Source organism: Oreochromis aureus, linkage group 3, assembly GCF_013358895.1.
Source record: "Oreochromis aureus strain Israel breed Guangdong linkage group 3, ZZ_aureus, whole genome shotgun sequence".
In the NCBI taxonomy this organism is placed as follows: Eukaryota; Metazoa; Chordata; class Actinopteri; order Cichliformes; family Cichlidae; genus Oreochromis; species Oreochromis aureus.
Genome location: NC_052944.1, coordinates 61,014,243 through 61,034,409, shown reverse-complemented (window position 1 = coordinate 61,034,409; position 20,167 = coordinate 61,014,243). Strand labels below are relative to the sequence as shown.

At 37.7% G+C, this 20,167-nt stretch overlaps 1 protein-coding gene and 1 long non-coding RNA gene across 3 annotated transcripts in view; one reads left to right on the top strand and one right to left on the bottom strand.

Moving 5' to 3' along the window:
- Positions 1–8,021: 8,021 nt before the first annotated feature.
- The window catches only part of LOC120434039, a gene marked incomplete at its 3' end in the record, with an annotated part of 59,169 nt that continues 47,023 nt past the window's right edge, over positions 8,022–20,167 (bottom strand). Inside the window, exons 8-9 of the mRNA XM_039601427.1 lie at positions 8,643–9,102; positions 8,022–8,066 (exon numbers count right to left, since the gene is read on the bottom strand). Of these exons, the coding sequence (XP_039457361.1) occupies positions 8,022–8,066; positions 8,643–9,102 (505 nt within the window). The remainder of the gene's footprint in view (positions 8,067–8,642; positions 9,103–20,167) is intronic.
- Positions 10,507–15,052, top strand: LOC120436185. Of its 2 annotated transcripts, XR_005610222.1 has the most exons (4): positions 10,507–10,975; positions 13,656–13,732; positions 13,910–14,071; positions 14,162–15,052. It is a non-coding gene; the product is annotated as an uncharacterized LOC120436185 (long non-coding RNA). The 2 variants fall into 2 exon arrangements; XR_005610221.1 differs by having other exon boundaries at positions 13,656–14,071.

Below are 20,167 nucleotides of genomic sequence, written 5' to 3'. Positions count from 1 at the left end.
ATAAATCCCAGATAAATGCAGGTATTTATTATAGGTCACATGCATAAATGCAGACACTTATATTTTATTGATTATAATACATTTTGTAGAATCAAAGGTTTGTTTGGTGAATGAGTTTTTGCTTATCATGTTTTACAGGTAAAAAAAAAAGTCAAAGGTTTTAAACTATCTTTAGGCTACCAGAGATTTCTGTAATACAAATACTTTTAGAGCTAACAGGATGTGTATAAAACTGATTTAGATATAAATGGAAAGTTTCTGCTTCAATTTTCTGACTTGGCCTTTATCAGGGTGGGTTTGGGTTTGGGTGGATAAAGGCCAAGTCAGAATTCTCTAAGCAGCTGGAAATAGCTGCAAAGACATCAGAAAGCATGGGCTTTAGGTGTAGCCCATACTTTCTGATGCACTAAGTAGATTTAGTAACTGACACCCCATACCAACATTATATTGACACTTGGGGGCTGAGATGGGTGGGTGGGGAGGGTGGGTGGTGGTTAAAGCACTTTATGTTTTGTAGGTTTATTTTCTTCAGACAGGGCACACACAGTCCTGTGTCCTTTGTGGCAAAAGCTTCAAACGTCACCATCCTCAGCTGAAACAACAACATCTTAACACCATTTTCATGAACTGCTGATCCAAACCTGATCCATCAGTGCTGGACTGCACAGATAACTACATGCCACAAGGAGACTGCTGTTTTATGAACTGCTTTACCAGTGTGTCTTCAATGGAGAAGATGACACACCCATCACCTGACCTCCTGCCTGATCTGGAGACCATCATCATGCTGCCACTACACACCTCTGAGACCCTCAATGATGACTGATACTGAGGAAACTGTATTTCCTGTCAGAGATGCTCAGTGATCCTCAGAGCAGAGAGAGGTATTATTCTTTATCTTTATTAAAAAATGTCAGTGTTTTTAATTCAGTTAATTAATTTAAATCCTGTTTATTGCATAAATAATTCCACACTCAAATGATTATACTTGTTGACACTTTCTGAGTTTTAATTCACATTATGGATTACAAATCTATGCTTTTTCTACTTTGTCTCTCTGTGCAGGTATTGCTGTCTTCTGAGTTCATATCAGTATGACATCAGTGGAGAAGATCACATCACCTGACCTCCTGCCTAATCTAGAGACCATCACCATGCTGCCACAGTCAACACCTCTGAAACAATCAAGGATGACTCATACTGAGGAAACTGTACTTGTGTCAGAGTCCAGTGATCTACAGAGCAGAGAAAGGTATGATTTTTATCTTTGATAAAAACAAAATACATGTCAGAGCTTTGAATTTGATCAATTAATTCATTTAAATCCTGTTTATTTCATAAATAATTCCACACTCAAATGATTAAACTAGTTGGCAGTTGAGTGAGTTTTAATTCACATTATGGATGAAAAATCTATGTGTTTTTTTCTACTCAGTCTCTCTGTTCAGGTACTGCTGTCTTCTGAGTTTTTCAGTTTCCAAACTGAGATATTCAAACCTCATCACAGAGCTTGTGTCTATCTTCACCAATCTCACACTCACATGGTGTGAGATTGCTCTGGATTCTGGTTATGTGGCCTGCAGCACCTATGAGGTATTTCAATATTTTCTCATTGTATAACTTGTTTGTAGTTTTTATGCCGTAATATCAATGAAATGTTGTTTTTTTTCTGTATTTTTTTTTTAAACCACCCATTCAAGCTCATCCAGTGTGCCTGCATTCCAGCTTCTTAGACTCTACACAAGTGGACAGAGTGTCAGTGTTTGACCGCTCTTATAGACACCAACTTCTGTCAACTCACTGCTACTGATCTGGCACCTCACTCCAGGAAGACAGAGGGTTGCAAGCCTGTCATCGTTTCCAGTGTGACTTTGCATTCTTGGGATAGCATCAGATTTTTCCCACAAATATTCAAAGGTAACACTTATTTTGAGCTTATTTATTAAATCAAAAGTCTTCCATTGTGTAAATTCTATTTGATATGTTTTTGTCTTCTTTTAGATTTAGATGCAGTGATTGGATGTGCTGCAGCTTTGTTAACTGTTTGGAAAACATCTGTTTGTGATGGTATTTAAAATTACGCTTTAAGGTGACAGTTTCCATGTAATTTCAGTCCTTTTTCTAAACAAAACAATTTTTAATTAACATATTTTTAATTTATTTTACCAGCACATCATTGGTCAAAGGTAAAAGAGCCACATGTTACACCAAGAATGAATTTTTGACTCTGTTTGTGTCACCAGATTTAACAAACAATATCTGACCTATGAAATAAGTAATTGCACCATTTTTGGATAAATGTGCCATTATATTGTTTTGTATTTTCAATTGTTGAATAATTATGTTGTAGAACAAACCCAATCTGTTTAGCCAAACAACATAACTTGTTTGGTTAAATAGTGGATTTGTATAATTTTAGTCTATAAGCATAGCAAGCTGAATTCATACAAACACACAGCTCTAAATCTTGAATTGTAGGATGCACAATAATGATCATTTAATTATTATGGACATTTAAATCAGAATCTTTTGAACCATTACACATATTCTTTATAGAGATTACACAACCTCAAAATGCGAAAAAACAAAAGTGTTTAAGAGGATAAATAAAGACAGCTCAAAGTGTGTTTGTATGAATACTGCCTTAGTATGGGGTGTCAGTACGTACATGAGTATAGAATAGGTGTAACAGTGTTTTTCCACATCTGTGCTTAGACTGCTCTAATATATATAGATAATGGGTGAGACATATAGTTTGACCCATTAAGTCTATTTCAAAAGTTTATGAAGTTCATGAAGATCACATCCAGTGCTATGTGTTTCTGTTTATCCTTTTATGAGGTCACACAGCTGACATAAGTCAGAGTAGAACCATAATATTCATGTTAATGACTGTTTACAGCTACTTCATGATGACTTTCATCCTGGTCACAGTACTATGTGAAAAGCTGTAAGAGGTAAAGTTAACCCAAATAATATCTGATCATAAGTCACTTTCTAACATTGATTATTTTTCAATTGTTCAGCTGTGTGACTCTCCATACCTGAAATATATCACAATGTGAACTTCATTTCAACAGTATTCCTTAGTTTGGTACCACATTTATCATCAAATCAGGAAACTGTAAACTAATTGAAAAAGAAGCTTTTGAAAATTTTAATGTGGAATTTGAATATGTTGTTTATGCTTGCCACACGGTATGGGCAAAAATCCAACAAATCAGAGAACATATTTTGTCTCTCACTTGCTATGTATAAATATATATGTATATGTATAAATTTTCTAATTAATAGCCTGTGAACATAAACATTGCAAACAAGGATATATTCACAATTCCAATGGATGCTTCAATTGCTTGTATAGATTTTAGATTAATTTGGTCAAACATCTGTTTGAAACTGTGGTTATCAGAGTGTTGATAAGAATGCCTTGAAAAGTTCATGACGGTCACATTCAGTGATATGTCTTTCTGTTTATCATTACTTTTGAGTGACACAGCTGACTTGAGTTTTGATCAGACTAGAACCATAAAGCTGTTAGTAGTAAAGTTAAACCAAGCAATAACTTATCATAAATCACTCTCTAACACGGGGCAGTTTTTTCAATTATTTATTAATTATTATTTAATTAATTTTCAATGTTATTAATTCCACAACTTTAACATTCTTTATTTTTTTCCTGTTTCTTTAAATATGTACATGTGAATGTCTGTTTTAATTCACTGCCTGTCAATGCCTTTAAAAAAAGCTTCAGGCGCCGCTCCGAGCTGGCAGCCAGTATCAGCAGCTCCAGCCTGACAGAGTCCTTTTTCCCCTTTAATATATGTTTCTTTGTTGTTTTTGTGAATCTTGTTTTTGTTTTTCTATTGTGGACTGTGGTTTTCTGTTGTGGACTGATCTCCCGCAATGGAGCTCAGAATTTTATGGAAAATCGTTTTTCTTATTGCATTTTTTACGGCATCTGTGTCCGGAGAGCGTGTGGAGATCCAACCTTGCATTCTTTACAGCAGGGATCTGTTGTTAGCCAGCAGCTGTTAGCCCTCGGCGCTTCCGCTGTTCTGCCTACCACCGAGCAAGCCAACATAGTGGATGAATTGGCAGCTATGACCCAACATTAGCTGCACACTGTAACCAGCATACTCCAAACACAGCACCCTCTGGCCCTTTTCATGAACTCGGGCAATTTAATCACATCTCCCTGTCCTCCCTGATATCACATCTGATGAAGACCCTCGGGAGGTTGTTTCTAAACCATCTGCGCCCCTTGGTGAGGTCTTTATTGGATCAGCTGCAGTTTGCTTACCAGCCTGGCTTTGGGGTGGAGTATGACATCATCTACCTCCTGCACCGAGCTCTGACTCACCTTGAGAAGCCTGGAAGCACTGTGAGGATCATGTTCTTTGATTTCTCCATTGCTTTCAAAAACATCCAGCCACGACTTCTGAGGGACAAGCTGGAGCTATCGGGAGTGGACCACCACATGTCCCAGTGGATACTGGACTACCTCACAGAACGTCCACAGTATGTGAGGTCACAGGGCTGTGTCTCTGATACACTGGTTTACAGTACGGCAGCCTCACAGGGAACTATGGTGGATCTGTTTCTCTTCACCTGCTAGACTGCAGACTTCTCCATCACCTCCCCACACTGCCACCAACAGAAGTTCTCTGACAACTCTGCCATAGTCGTCATCACCACAGGTCTGTACTGAGTCCACTGTCCACTGTCTATACTGAGAGTACAGACAACTTATTGGGAATTACATGTCTACTTTTTAATGGAAAAGTATGATACACAATCTGCAGTTTTCTAATTATTCTAAATATTCGTAACTATTTAAACATTTTTCAGTATCCTGCTCTGTTTGCACCCGATCTTTACTCAAATTTTAACAATGTACTGTACTCTGCTTTGGTAACTATTGTCCATGATGTAAATATGTAACAATTGTGTTTCTGTTCTGTGTACTGTTCTGCTTGTATGTGTGGGGGATTTTTGTGCTGCTGACACACCCACATTTCCCCTTGTGGGACAATTAAATGATTATTCTAATCTATTCTATTCTATTCTATTCTATTCTAATTAAAATCATATCCACCCAGAAACCTAGAGTTAATCATTTTGCCCTTCCACAATTATTTGAATTACAAATTAAAAGAGCAGGAATGTTAAAATCAATAATGAAAAGAATTTGTTGGCTAAAGGTACAAATCAAATATTGTTGATAGACCTGCCGACTTTATTATCTACAAAATTCAACATTAAGCCTTAATCTGTTCTGTTACTCTTCTTTTTTTAAAAAAAAAAACATTTTATAGCCTTCCAGTCTTCTAAAAATTAAAAACAAACACAAATATAAGATTATTATGTAGAATTTTTAATATATAAATACTTAACACTGAAAAATACTAAAACTGTTAACTATAGTACAGAACTTAACAAAATGTCATTAAAAATTATAAATACTCATAGGAAAAAAAAATTCATTCTTTTTAAGTTATAAAATACAATCTGTCACATTTTTTGAACAAAGTGAACAAAGGGACTGTACTGTGCAAATTATTCGCACTGATATTTTTGAATATGTACAATTTCCTTTCCCTTTATTTTAACAGTAACTTTGATTGCTGCCTCCTCCAGTTCCTTGTCAAAGGGACTCCACAGCTCACTTTGAATGTATAGGCTCTTTCCATCCTCCAGCAACACCTCCAGCTGGTTTGGCATGTCTGTTATGGCCACGCCAAAGATAACGACATCAGCCCTCTCCTCGACTTTAGTCTGTTGACACAGCATAGGCACACATTTAGCCCTGAAAACTTTAGGGTTTTTTTATCCAATAAGAAAAAAGAAAAGCTGTGGTCATCATGTGGTTTCACTAAGTCGCCAAGACACATACGCACACACACATTATGTCTTGATGCATGTGCATCCAGGTAAGTAAATTCCAGAATAGTTAATTATGTTCATCTATATGTGTATATATATATATATATATATATATGTATGTACAGGGAGTGCAGAATTATTAGGCAAGTTGAATTTTTGAGGAATAATTTTATTATTGAACAACAACCATGTTCTCAATGAACCCAAAAAACTCATTAATATCAAAGCTGAATGTTTTTGGAAGTAGTTTTTAGTTTGTTTTTAGTTTTAGCTATTTTAGGGGATATCTGTGTGTGCAGGTGACTATTACTGTGCATAATTATTAGGCAACTTAACAAAAACCAATATATACCCATTTCAATTATTTATTTTACCAGTGAAACCAATATAACATCTCCACATTCACAAATATACATTTCTGACATTCAAAAACAAAACAAAAACAAATCAGCGACCAATATAGCCACCTTTCTTTGCAAGGACACTCAAAAGCCTGCCATCCATGGATTCTGTCAGTGTTTTGATCTGTTCACCATCAACATTGCGTGCAGCAGCAACCACAGCCTCCCAGACACTGTTCAGAGAGGTGTACTGTTTTTCCTCCTTGTAAATCTCACATTTGATGATGGACCACAGGTTCTCAATGGGGTTCAGATCAGGTGAACAAGGAGGCCATGTCATTAGTTTTTCTTCTTTTATACCCTTTCTTGCCAGCCAGGCTGTGGAGTACTTGGGACGCGTGTGATGGAGCATTGTCCTGCATGAAAATCATGTTTTTTCTTGAAGGATGCAGACTTCTTCCTGTACCACTGCTTGAAGAAGGTGTCTTCCAGAAACTGGCAGTAGGACTGGGAGTTGAGCTTGACTCCATCCTCAACCCGAAAAAGGCCCCACAAGCTCATCTTTGATGATACCAGCCCAAACCAGTACTCCACCTCCACCTTGCTGGCGTCTGAGTGGGACTGGAGCTCTGTGCCCTTTACCAATCCAGCCACGGACCCATCCATCTGGCCCATCAAGACTCACTCTCATTTCATCAGTCCATAAAACCTTAGAAAAATCAGTCTTGAGATATTTCTTGGCCCAGTCTTGACGTTTCAGCTTGTGTGTCTTGTTCAGTGGTGGTTGTCTTTCAGCCTTTCTTACCTTGGCCATGTCTCTGAGTATTGCACACCTTGTGCTTTTGGGCACTCCAGTGATGTTGCAGCTCTGAAATATGGCCAAACTGGTGGCAAGTGGCATCTTGGCAGCTGCACGCTTGACTTTTCTCAGTTCATGGGCAGTTATTTTGCGCCTTGGTTTTTCCACACGCTTCTTGCGACCCTGTTGACTATTTTGAATGAAACGCTTGATTGTTCGATGATCACGCTTCAGAAGCTTTGCAATTTTAAGACTGCTGCATCCCTCTGCAAGATATCTCACTATTTTTGACTTTTCTGAGCCTGTCAAGTCCTTCTTTTGACCCATTTTGCCAAAGGAAAGGAAGTTGCCTAATAATTATGCACACCTGATATAGGGTGTTGATGTCATTAGACAACACCCCTTCTCATTACAGAGATGCACATCACCTAATATGCTTAATTGGTAGTAGGCTTTCGAGCCTATACAGCTTGGAGTAAGACAACATGCATGAAGAGGATGATGTGGACAAAATACTCATTTGCCTAATAATTCTGCACTCCCTGTACATATATATATATATATATATGTGTGTGTGTGTGTGTGTGTGTGTGTGTAAGATAATATATATAATATTATGTCAAATTTGAAAACCTAGTTCTAAACATTTTTTCATTTAGCTTCTTCATACCTCAATCTTTGTCAGTGCCGTGCTTTGCAGCTGTATGCCATAAGAGGACTGGCTCTGCTTCAAGTGGGAGAGAGTGATGTGGTCTCCCACGTTGAAGTTATAAATGGCTGCCTCCCTCCAGAGGCAGACTGTCATCGTAAAGCCATCCTGAAATCACAAACATGACAGAATTAAAGATTTATTAATTAAATAACAACAACTCCAGTAAATAGGGGGGAAGCCTCATACATTCTGTAACAGCAATGTCAAATTTGTCACATTAGTTTAGCTATTTTCAATATAAAACTTAAATTTCAACATTACCTCCTTCAGCTGGATATTTTGAGGGGAACATATTGTTTCCCGACTTCACTTGTTTCACAGCAGAAAACTGAAAAGTAAATTGAAATTTAATGTCAGTAATAGTCAGTGTAGTCTGTGATTGGTTTTTATTTTTTCAGTCATCTGTTTAGATTATGTTATTGTTATTGTTAAGTATTCTGCACATGATCTTATCAAAAGCTGTTTATATGTATCAGTTATTATGATGCTTTTCATCTACTGTGGTTATGAAACAGCTTGTGGAAAATCGTTCCATAAACAGTACATTTTGTAACTTAGTTGCATGTTTCAGCGACAAAAACTTCAATGAAAACGTTTCCAGTTTCAGATATACAAATTATATTTGCTATGTTTGTTTTTATCAAGTAGAGACTGTTCGCTAGAATCTAGCCTTTACAATACAATTCATGTAGACATGATGCAAATGGATTTTAAATCTGCATAAATACCAGAAAAGGTTTGAGGAAAATATATTTTTCTAAATTGTGGTTAGTAACAACATAATTAAGTGTCTGCTTGACAGCAAAAAACAAAATGATCATTTTAAGTGTAAACAATACAAGCAGTAATGAGTTATTTGAAAACCTAAAGCTATGTAAATTCTGATGCAACCACAAATACCTACCTCCACCACCTCCCCTTGTGCTGTGATGAGCCCGCCACTGGCTGAACTCATCTGCAGAGCAGTGAGAGGAGCAGGAGGATGGAGGAGTTGATCTGCTTGTTTGTAAAGGTCTTCCTTTACATTGAGTGTGGGAGCCCTAAAAAACTGGGTTTTACTTGTAACATTAATGGAGAAAGGGGGCACTGTACCCCTGAGGTCATAGCCTCTCATTATAAAAGACCCCCCCTGCTGGACCTTTGAGGCAAATTCCTCGAAAATTGTGACCTTGGTCACACTCTCCCCATCAGTGATAGCTATGACTTTGTTTCTTTTGGTTGTAAGAGCTTTAGCGGTCTCATCTTTAAAATCCCAGCTGATGACTTTCTGCTGGTCACAGGAATTGAGAATTCTGAAATGCAGTGGGGGTGGCCGGAAGTATGGAGTGTCCGGGCGGTTGTTGAGAAGTTTTGTCAATGCCATTCTGAAAAAAAGCAACACAAAAACATTATGAAGTTAATACATTTCTGCTATATCCAATGGTCATATAATATGGTAACACCTGTAGCTTCTGTAGAGTCAAAGAAAACTCATAAACACCTTTTTGAGTTACCTGCTTGAAAATGACAGGTATGGCAAGTATTTTTCTGATTTTAAATACAATGTTGGTTTTAAAATAAAGTTAACAGTTCTGAGACTTCATTGAATAAATACAAATATTACAGCAGAGATATCTGAAACACACTGAAATCATTGTTCTATTCACAATTCACTCAATTTGGCAGTCTGTGGCTTTGAATGTGTGAACAGCAGAAATGATTCAACTTTATTTAAATGCCTAAAATGTTTGTTGTTTCATTAAATTTGTGTCCCCCCCCCCACACACACACACACACACACACACACACATAAGCATAAGCATAATGCACTTGCATATGATCTGTGCTATGGGTCTTTCTATTGGTCCCCCTTGTTAATCATTTGAGCCAATAGAATGACAGTAATGTACTTTGCTTTCATGTCAGTCCCACCCTCTGTAACTATGCTGAAAATGACCTTTTTTGATGAGAAATCCAGGGGATTGTGGGACATGAAGTTATTCAGAATATGGTTTCCATTAGGAGTTAAGCTCTTTTAGCTTAACTCCTATTGGTTATTCAGTTTTTGTATAGCTTAATTGAGAAAGTGCTAGAAAATCTTGTTGCCAGGGCAGAGTGCCAGCCTTAAGCAATTTTAGATACTCACAGCTCAAACTTAACATCTTAAAGTTTATAAAACTCTTATAGATCTTGTAGATTGTCAGATTCTGTAAGATCTTAATATTTCATATAAAAAATTAGTACTGAAATTATTTTTCATTAATACATTTAGATCTTTTTTCAATTAAATACCCATGAAACAAATTCATGAAACTATGACACCCACTACTACATTACTATCAATAGTAAATCTGAATTTATCAATAATGAATTTCTCTTCAATAGAAAAATTAACATAGGAAAAAGAAAAGTCAGGCTAAATTTTTGGGTACTTTGACAGTGTTTATATTGATAGCAAGTTAAATGGCTATATCCTGTGTCTTGTCCCATATTATATTGTATTATACATATTATAAAGGCAGTAAGAAAACTCAAAATTCAATACTTACGTCTTATAAAGTTCCTAAGAGCAATAAGAGCTGTCGGGGTCTCTCGAAGTCTCTTCAGAAAGATCAACTTAGGTTCCCGCCGGGCTTTAAGATACAACTTGTGACGTAATCTGTTGTCACCCGCCCCGATTGGCTAACTACAATTGTTGTGTTTCGATTGGACTACCTTGTGTTGGTTTTGTGCTCGGTTCACTAGGGTTTTTTGTTATTGTTTTTGGGTCAACTCCTCTAATTTTAATTATGGAATTATCATTACTGTTTTATACGTCTCAAACGTAAAATTTGAGACTTATAATATCAGTTATAGGGCTTTGGAGATTACGTCAGGCCGCAATGCATTGTGGGAGCGTGGCATCATTTTCGCAGGCCACGAATCAAAACAAACACTGTAATGGAAGGAAGATTGCTACGAACCATACTTAAAGGCAGCTCAAAAGAAAATGGACTTTATAGAGTACGATTGGGTCCGAATGCAAAGAGACGGTACTTGTAAAAAATAGCGTGTATTGAAAATGGATGAAATTACAGCAGTGGAGAAGAAATCGTGAAGACCAACCGACTTAGCCTGATATGTTTTCGTACATGTGGAGTCAGCGCATACACATCGACCCAGTTTTGCATTATAAATGTCTGGAGGGGCATATCCAATTCACCAATGGTGGCTATTTTTAAGACTCCACGTTGTGAATACGCCGTCATTCAAACAAAGGTAAGTCAGCTCGAGTACTGCGAGTAAAATGCGTTTGATTTTCCCCCAAACATTCAGATTAGTGCAAGCATAAATTCATCCATGGGGGTAAATTGAAGTGAGAACAAGTGGAGGCTGTTAGATGGATAACATAGTGAGTTCAGTGCATTGATGTGACATTGTCCTGAAGGATCTAGTCATTCTCTATGGTTAAATAAATTGCACTAATGAATTCATATTTATTATAAATAATCCTACATACACGCTTCTGTATTTGTGTGCTGTGTAACTAAAATACATCTTTAGTTTTATACATTGATCAATGACCTGCAGTCATTGATCCTTACTTAAAGTCGAACTTCATGCTTTATCCCTCTTGAAAGGGATTGCATCCTTGCATACATACTTTAGGTTCATTTTCTGCTGGCAGATAAAAAAAAAACGGGCAGATTTAAACTATAACGTGCAGCTTTCTATAGTTGTGTAGTTGAGTCATTATGAAATGGAGAAATTCAAGCACATAAAAGCTTTTTAGCATTGTTGGAGTTTTGGCTAGGTGACTCTTAAAGACTCTTTAAAATCTGTCGGGATTTTGCCCAGACAGACAGTTTTCAATTCATATAACCATTTAATTCAGCAACTCTATGAAGATATATGTCAAAGTTAGTATGACTTTAAATGTATCATAAACAGCGGTGATGTGAAGAAAATCTTCCAAACAAGTATAACTACAACTTCCAGAATGCACCGGATGAGGGCGCGAGCAAGGTGTGCTGGTCTGGCCAGCTTACCCATGGGGGCAGTGTAAGTGAGAGAGTTTACACCAGATGAGTTTTGCAGGCATGAATAAAAAAAAACAACAACAACAATAATATCATGGTTTGTTTTGGATAAAAATTTAATTCTATAGAGACACAGCAAAGATTCGGGATGTAGGGTTTTATGAGTTTATAGTGAGGCATCTCAATTGCCCCTCGGGGATAAATAAAGTTTTCTGAATCTGAATCTGGTGAGCAGCGAAACAGCAATGACACGTATGTTGCACTGACTGTATTTGCAGTCCAGTTACATTTGTAAGAGAAGCTGCAGGTGAAATAACACGTTTTCAGTGAATCACTTTCATGTCGCCTGAAAACAGAACGGACGAAAGAGCTCACTTCCATTGTCTGGAGTCTGGTGACTCCATGTCTATGTTTTGTCATTGTTAATATTCTTTGATTTAATTAGCTTCATGGATACTGGTTATGTTTGCAGTGTTTATGTGTTCTCTGTGCATCCCTTGTGTTCCTTGTATTGTGTCTAGTGTTGTTGGTTCTATAATCATGTTTCCTGTTTTACTTTGGAGAGTCGTGCACCCTGTGCTTCAGTGTAATCTGTTCTGCTTCCTGCCTGTCTCCTCTCTGTTCAGTGTCAGCTGTGTCTCCCTGCTGTGTGCCATTTCCTCGTTTCCCTCTTTGTGTATATATAGTGTGTGTTCACCTCTTTTCCTCTCTTGTTTGGGCCTCTTAGATCAGATGAGTATTTGAAATATCTGCACATCTTGATTGTGGTATATTTTATTGTAGTTTCAACACTGATTAATAATCAGTTGTCATAAATGAAGCAAACCTTTCAGTTATCGACGCTAATAAGCAATGATAATAGTAAGGCTTGTTGTGACTTGTTTTGTTTGGTAGAGGCATCTTTACATATACTATCCACACACACACACACACACACACACACACACACACACACATAATGCGCTTGCATAGGTTTATGGGAGTGGGCTGGGCTGGGTGTTCAGTTCTCACCTGTTCCTATTCAAGGACAGGCATTAAGCCTCTCTCGGGGAGTAAGTAAGTAAAGCACTCAGTGATTATGAGAGGTCCCATTATTGACACTTTCTCACAAACCATGCCATTTTTCCCCTCAAGCCTAAAGCTTACCATATTGTTTTTATTAAACTGGCAGAAATTTGTTTTCTTATAAATCATACACAAAATGCCACAGTAAGTAAATTTATTTTCAGAAATTCCAGAAACCTTTGATACTTAGGTAAATTTATTATCAGTTACTTGTATTTAGTGCTATTTATTAAAATTAGTTGTACTTTTATCACAGTAACATTTTAATAAAGATATGCTGTTTGGGTACTCTGTAGGACACTGAGAAAGGACAGAGAGATTATATTCTGAGAGACTTGGTAAACAATGCATGCATGGTTGTTCAATTCAGTTCAGTGTTACTGTTTGTCTACTTGTAAAAGATTATAAATTATAAATGACTCGGACTCTTAAATCCAGCTCCATCTTCAGTGCCATCATCTACTCTTCTTGTTACCTGGTGGATATCACAGGCTCTGCCTCTGAATAAGTGTCTAGTCATTGTCAGTGTGTGTAAGACTGCCTCTTTATGCTTTAGTGCAGACAGAGCTTCAGTAACCTGTTGTCCTTATTTCTGATTGGTATTAGTGTGTAACTGGCAATGTGTTGTCTAAGCACACAGTTGCTTTGCTCTCTCAAACAGCACATTAATTATAACTAAAGCTGCTGGTTGACTCTTCACACCTGCACCGAGACAGAGCAACAGTGACACAAATCCGAACAGCACTAAGTGCTGAGATTCATATTCAGGACTGACCCTTTAATGTTCTTTTATAACCTGCTATAAATAATATGTTAAATGCTTGTTTGATATGTTTTTTATTGCTTTTTTGCAGGAGTTGGAACCAGTGCTAGTTATTAAAATGGTCATCACCAGACCAAGGCTCAATCAAGTCATGCAAGAAGGAATCAGGTGAGATAGTAAGCTGCTGTTATATACAGGGGTGCACATAAGTGGTCTGCAGGTGCGCATTTGCTGTCAAAATGAAAGACGCGCACCAGATAAGAAGTTGCAACGCGCGTTGCAACTATCATTATTGCACAGATGACTTTCACAGTGCCTCGTTTTACTGTCATATTATTATGCAAGGTCTTTTATGGAAATACACTGTACAAGGACTTGGCTGGTAACCCACTTCACATCTCCTTGATAAACACTGGAGAATCATGCAAAGATTTTGATGTAACAGATTGACCTCTAACAGCAACGATGGGCATCAGTGATGAGAAGACCCTTGTTGAGATGGCGTCGGTGAGTGTGCACTCTTACCAGCAGCCTAAATTACCCACAAAATCTGTAAACATTTACCAAGATCCTCCTCTTTACCCACCACTACCACAGAGTGTGTGCATGTCTGGAGTGAGGAAAAACCCTTCCACCTTGAAAAGCTTAATGGTCACAGAGGACATGGCAAATAAGATTGAGACAGCAACAGGAGAACAAGGACCAGGACTGGCATCAGCTCCATAGGCCAAGGATCACATCTTCATGTTTGAGAGGTTTGTTATTTGAGGGGTGAAACTGTGCAGAGAGAATCCTCAAAAGAATGAGACAGACTGCAGACGTGAGCACAGGGACAGACGTAGAGTTTAATGCAGTTGGAGAAAACTGCAAATTAAAAAACTTTAACTACAGGCTTCATGGCCTCGTTGTCCACTCTTAAGCTCCCTAGCTTGGTGCCTCACCAGATAGGCCGATCTTTGATCCTTCTGCACAGCCACTGTTTGGACTGGTTGAGATAAAGTGGCCTTATGTGAGTAATTGTGTTCACTGCAGATACCTTCAACTGCAGCATGGTACTCTGTCTCTCTGTAAAAGTCACTCGTACCGACTATGTTGACACAAAGTTGACAACAGCATCAGAGAGAGTATGGACTGGTGTTATTTTCATGTTCACACGCTGACCCACTTCTATCTTAAAAAGAATTGGATTTCTACTGTGTGGTCTTAAAAAGTAACAGGTTATTTAAAGATGCCAAGTTAAATGTTCAGTATGTTGGTCACTCTACTAGATGAGCAATCTGTGCAAGTGAACTGTGCAACTTCACTGACAGTGAAATTCTTAGCCAGGGATTTGTTTTGATAATACTTAGGAAGGACACATTTGCACTGCCAGCACCGGTCAGAGGGATAAAGGGTGTCAAATATTTTGTTTGCCTTGATGCTTCTAATTGCTCTCTCCATATGTATCATTAGATGTGCAATATTCTAGTGTGTGGTGATAAATCTAAAATTCCATTCATGGTAGTGGGGATTACTGTGAGAATATTTTGTCCCAGTATTCAGACGTGGGTGTCAGAACACTGGAAACAAATTGGAATCATGGTTCCAATCATCTCAGGAGAAATGCATATCCCAATTACATTGAGTAAGGTGGATCAATTTCATGATGTGTTGTTTGTGCTAAATTTTTGTATTTCTGCTTAAGTTGTTACCTTTCTGGTAAATTATAGTATTTCTGCTACTATGTTATACTATTACACCATTGTATATAGTATATAAGCTATTCTGTTAAATCATTTCTTCCAAGTTGTTATGTTTGTGCTAAATATTAACATTTCAGCTGACAATTACAATACTTCTGGTATATTATACTATTTCTGCTAAATTACAATATTTCTGACAAGTTGCATTTTAGCTAGGTTTTTACATTTTTGCTAAGTTGTTATGCTTCTGCAAAATGATTAAAAGTTCAACTACTTTTCAAATACTGACTTCAGCTTCACAGCTGTTTCCAGCAGACAGCTTCAGCTTTACAGCATTCACACAGCATTTTCGCAGGAAATGCAAATTTTTCTAGTTTCAAAACTGTTTGGCAGAGAAGCGCGGGAAAATTTTCACTAAAATATTAATATTTAAAAAACTATAATAGTTATAAACACCAAAAGTCATAGCACACCATTCCTGATCCAGCCGCACAAAATGAGGTAACATATATGAAGCTTGTCTCAAAACTGCGGGGCGAGTTTCGCTGCAAAATTTCAGGCGGAAACTGAAGAATAATAATAACTAGAAAGTGCATTTTCTGAAGAAACTGCAGTGTGAATGCTTGAATCTGAATGTATGCACTGAAATGAATTAATTGCTGAATTTTAAGTTAAAAATAAAAATGTTGAATGAGCTGGAAAATACAGAGTTTTTAACCTGAAAACAAAAGTGTAGAACTTTTGAAAGCTGATGTTCACACAGAAGAAGTTGGAAAATAGCTGATAAGTTTTTAAATTAAAATTTGGAAAACCTAAGAAATGAGAACAGAAAATTTAGAGTCAGAAAACATCTGAATGAATATTAAAAGTTCATATTCTTTGAATCACTGAATGACTAAAGTGTAATCCCTCCACTTGGATCCACACACTTTTAAAGGTTTACATCTCTGAGCTTTGAAAGACATGCTGTTGGAAAGAGAACAACGATGGCTTCGTTTTGAGGGTAAAATGATGGCTGTAGAGCAAACACTGTGGACACAGCAGCAGTTGAAAGAGAAGTGTTTAAGATGAATATTGGCAGAGTGAGAGAGAGCTCGTTAGGCAGGCAGGCAGGTGTGAGCCTGGTTGCTATAGTGACTGCACCCACTGGCTCCATACACACGCAGCGCACAGACATGCACCTCACTTTTGCTGCTTAAAATGAACAGAAAAGTCAGGTCGAAACAAATTGCTCCCAAATGAAAAGTACGGGTCCTATTGACAAAATTCTTTCACCGTGAGCGACAGCAATGTCCAGTCTACCTAATTCTCAGTTTTCATGCTTGTGGAGTTTATTATATGGACGTGGTGACAGTGTAAAGACAGCCTGTACTTCTGGTTTTCAAACGAACCTTCTGAGCCATTTTAACATTAGAGTCTATGGAGGAGTTGGAGGGAGGAGGCTGTGCATTTGTGACATTTATGAAAGAACCATAACACCTAGTACAATAGTAAACACATTGGATGAAAGAGGACAGCGATGGCTACGTTTTGAGGGTAAAATCATACCTGTAGACCAAACACCGTGGACACAGCAGCAGTTTTAAAAAGATTTTCAGATTAATTTTTTGCTCCTCTCACTCTAGCAGTTCAGCTGTCTCACTCTAGCCCCAACATTCCGTCCCATACACACCCATTATAAACTCTGAAACGGCTGAAAAAACACCATGAAACTTAAACTGGAACTGAAGAAAAGTATAACAGATATTGAAAAGATAAATACAAGTTGAATAGTTGAATGTCTTGTCTTCGTTTTAAAGTTTGAATGGTGGCTCTATGTCAACGTATGTTGAAGTAGATACAGTTTGAAAATGAGTAAGTTGAATGAGGATTTGAAGGGTCTCCCATTGAAATACATGGGAAATTTTTGTTGAAAAAGTTGAATAAAATTAAAAATATAAATGTTAAAATGAGAAAAATAGAAGCACACCATTCCAAAAGAAGAGGAATCTAACGGTGTTTGAATAGTTTTTCTAAGTTGAACGGTTTTGAAGGAGATAGTCGGCGAAAAACGTACGGAATAGGAAATAATAATAACTAGAAAAATTTGCATTTCCTGCGAAAATGCTGTGTGGATGCCTTAATGCTGAAGCTGTCTGCTGAAAAACTGAAAAAGATGAAAAGTTGCAAAAAGTTGTATGGTGGTGAAAAAAAAAAAAATTGCCCTGAGCTGGATTCAAACCTGGCCTTCCAGGTCTCAATGCAGCCACTCATCTCACTGAGCTAAACTCACGCTGACAAAGAAGAGGTGGAGAGACTGACAATTTTGCTGAAATGAGCAGAAGCTGCTGAGAATTGTGCTGAGAAGAGGTGACAAGGCTGAAAATTTTGCAGAAAAGAGGTGAATCAGCAGAATTTCTGCTGAAAAGAGGTAAAGAAGCAAAAAGTTGCGCTGAAAAGAGATGAATCAGCAGAATTTCTGCTCAAAAGAGTTTTTTTCTGAAAAAAGCTAAGATTTGTGCTGATAAGAGGTGAAAAGGCTGAGAATTTTGCAGAAGAGGTGAATAAGCAGAATTTGGGCTGAAAAGAGGTGAAAATTCTGCTGAAAAGAGTTCAATCAGCAGAATTCTGCTGAAAAGATGTTTTTGCTGAAAATAGCTGAAAAAGCTGGGATTTGTGCTGAAAAGTGGTGAAAAAACTGAAAATTTTGCTGAAAAGGGGTGAAAAAGCTGAAATTGAGTTAAAAAAGTTTAACTGTTAACTGAAAGAAATGTTGCCATAAGCGGGATTTGAACCCGGGTCTCCCAGTCTGACAACGGCTGCTTATCTCACTGAGCTAAAACACGGCTCAACCGGGCAAGGAAAACTAGTGAGGCCACTGATAATGTGCAAAATGGGCAAAAAAATATTGCAAAAAAAAATTCAATATCTCAAAAAGTATAGAAGTTATGAGCACCAAAAGTCATAGCAAACATTAGCAGAAAGAGCAGAATTTTTAAAGTTTGAACTGAGAAAATCGGCTGAAAACTGAGGCAGTAGTTAAGCGGCAAAAACGTCACGGAAGCAACTTGAAGAATAATAAAGAACTAGAAAAATTTGCATTTCCTGCGAAAATGCTGTGTGGATGCCTATAACGCTGAAGCTGTCTGCTGAAAAGCTGAAAAAGATGAAAAGTTGCAAAAGTTGTATGGTGGTGAAGAGACTGAAAATTCCGCTGAAAACAAGTGAAGAAGGAGAGATTTTGCTTAAAAGTGGTGAAAAGCAAAAATTCTACTGCAAAGGGGTAAAGACGGCGAAATTTTGCTAAAAAGTGGTGAAAAAAACCCTCCTATGTTGCCATGAGCAGGATTCGAACCCGGCCCTCCTGGTCTCAAGGCAGCTACTCATCTCACTGAGCCAAACTCATTCTCCCAATGAAGAGGTGGAGAGACTGACACTTTTGCTGAAATGAGCAGAAGCTGCTGAGAATTGTGCTGATAAGAGGAGAAAAGGCTGAAAATTTTGCAGAAAAGAGGTGAATCAGCAGAATTTCTGCAGAAAAGAGGTAAAGAAGCAGAAAGTTGCACTGAAAAGAGATGAATCAGCAGAATTTCTGCTCAAAAGTGTTTTTTCTGAAAACAGCTGAGATTTGTGCTAATAAGAGGTGAAAAGGCTGAAAATTTTGCAGAAGAGGTGAATAAGCAGAATTTTCAGCAGAATTCTGCCGAAAAGATGTTTTGCTGAAAATACCTGAAAAGCAGGGACTTGTGCTGAAAAGTGGTGAAAAAAAATACTGCCGTGAGCAGAATTTGAAACTTGCCCTCCTGGTCTCAAGGAAGCCACTCATCTCACTGAGCCAAACTCACTCTTGCAAGGAAGAGGTGGAGAGACTCATAATTCTGCTGAAATGAGCAGAAGCTGCTCAAACTTCTGCAGAAAAGAGGTGAATCAGCAGAATTTCTGCTGAAAAGAGGTAAAACAACCTGTTTCTGCTCAAATTCACTAATCAGAGGTACTGCCTCTGTCTGCTTCATCAGGTGGGTACTTGTATGTATTTCTGCCATGGAGCATTAACAAGAATCTGAGGTCCATATTAGAAAAGCTGCTAAAATCATAAAACGTGCGCTGAAAAGAGATGAATCAGCAGAGTTTCTGCTGAAAAGAGTTGTTTTTTTTTTTCTGAATACAGCCAAAAGGCTGGAATTTGTGCTGAAAAGGGGTGAAAAAAATGAAAATTTTGCTGAAAAGGGGTGAAGAAGCTAAAGTATACCAAATCAAAGTATTTGTGCCAAAACATAGTGTTTCTGCCATATTGTGGTACTACTACATTACAACATGAATACGGATTAAAGATGAAAGAAACTGGCAACAAATTCCTCCACTACAAACCAGTCTGATACCACTTCTTTGCAGTGTTCACATTTACTAAGGCACTATCCAAAAGGCGCCACAAGAGGGCACTCCAACACAACAGATGACCTATGTACACTGATGCACTTAGTAACAGTCAGCCTCCTTGAATTGGCAGAAATACTGTGATTTAGTAGTAATACTATAACATAACAGATATACTGTGATGTTGCAGACAGACATAGTATGTTTTGCACTACTCATTTGTAGTGAAAGAAATTAGCAATATAAATTAGAGGTCTGTGATAGTGTATAAATTTGTAGGGAAAAAAATGTTGACCAAGGTGGGATTGAACGACGACCTTTGAACTGCAGAGGCGTGTCATTACTTACTCTGCTGAAATTAGCAGAAGCTGCTGAGAATTGTGCTGATAAGAGGTGAAAAGGCTGAAAATTTTGCAGAAAAGAGGTGAATCAGCAGAATTTCTGCAGAAAAGAGGCAAAGGAGCAGAAACTTGCGCTGAAAAGAGATGAATCAGCAGAGTTTCTCCTTAAAAGAGTTTTTTTTTTTCTGAAAACAGCCCCAAAAATGGAATTTGTGCTGAAAAGGGGT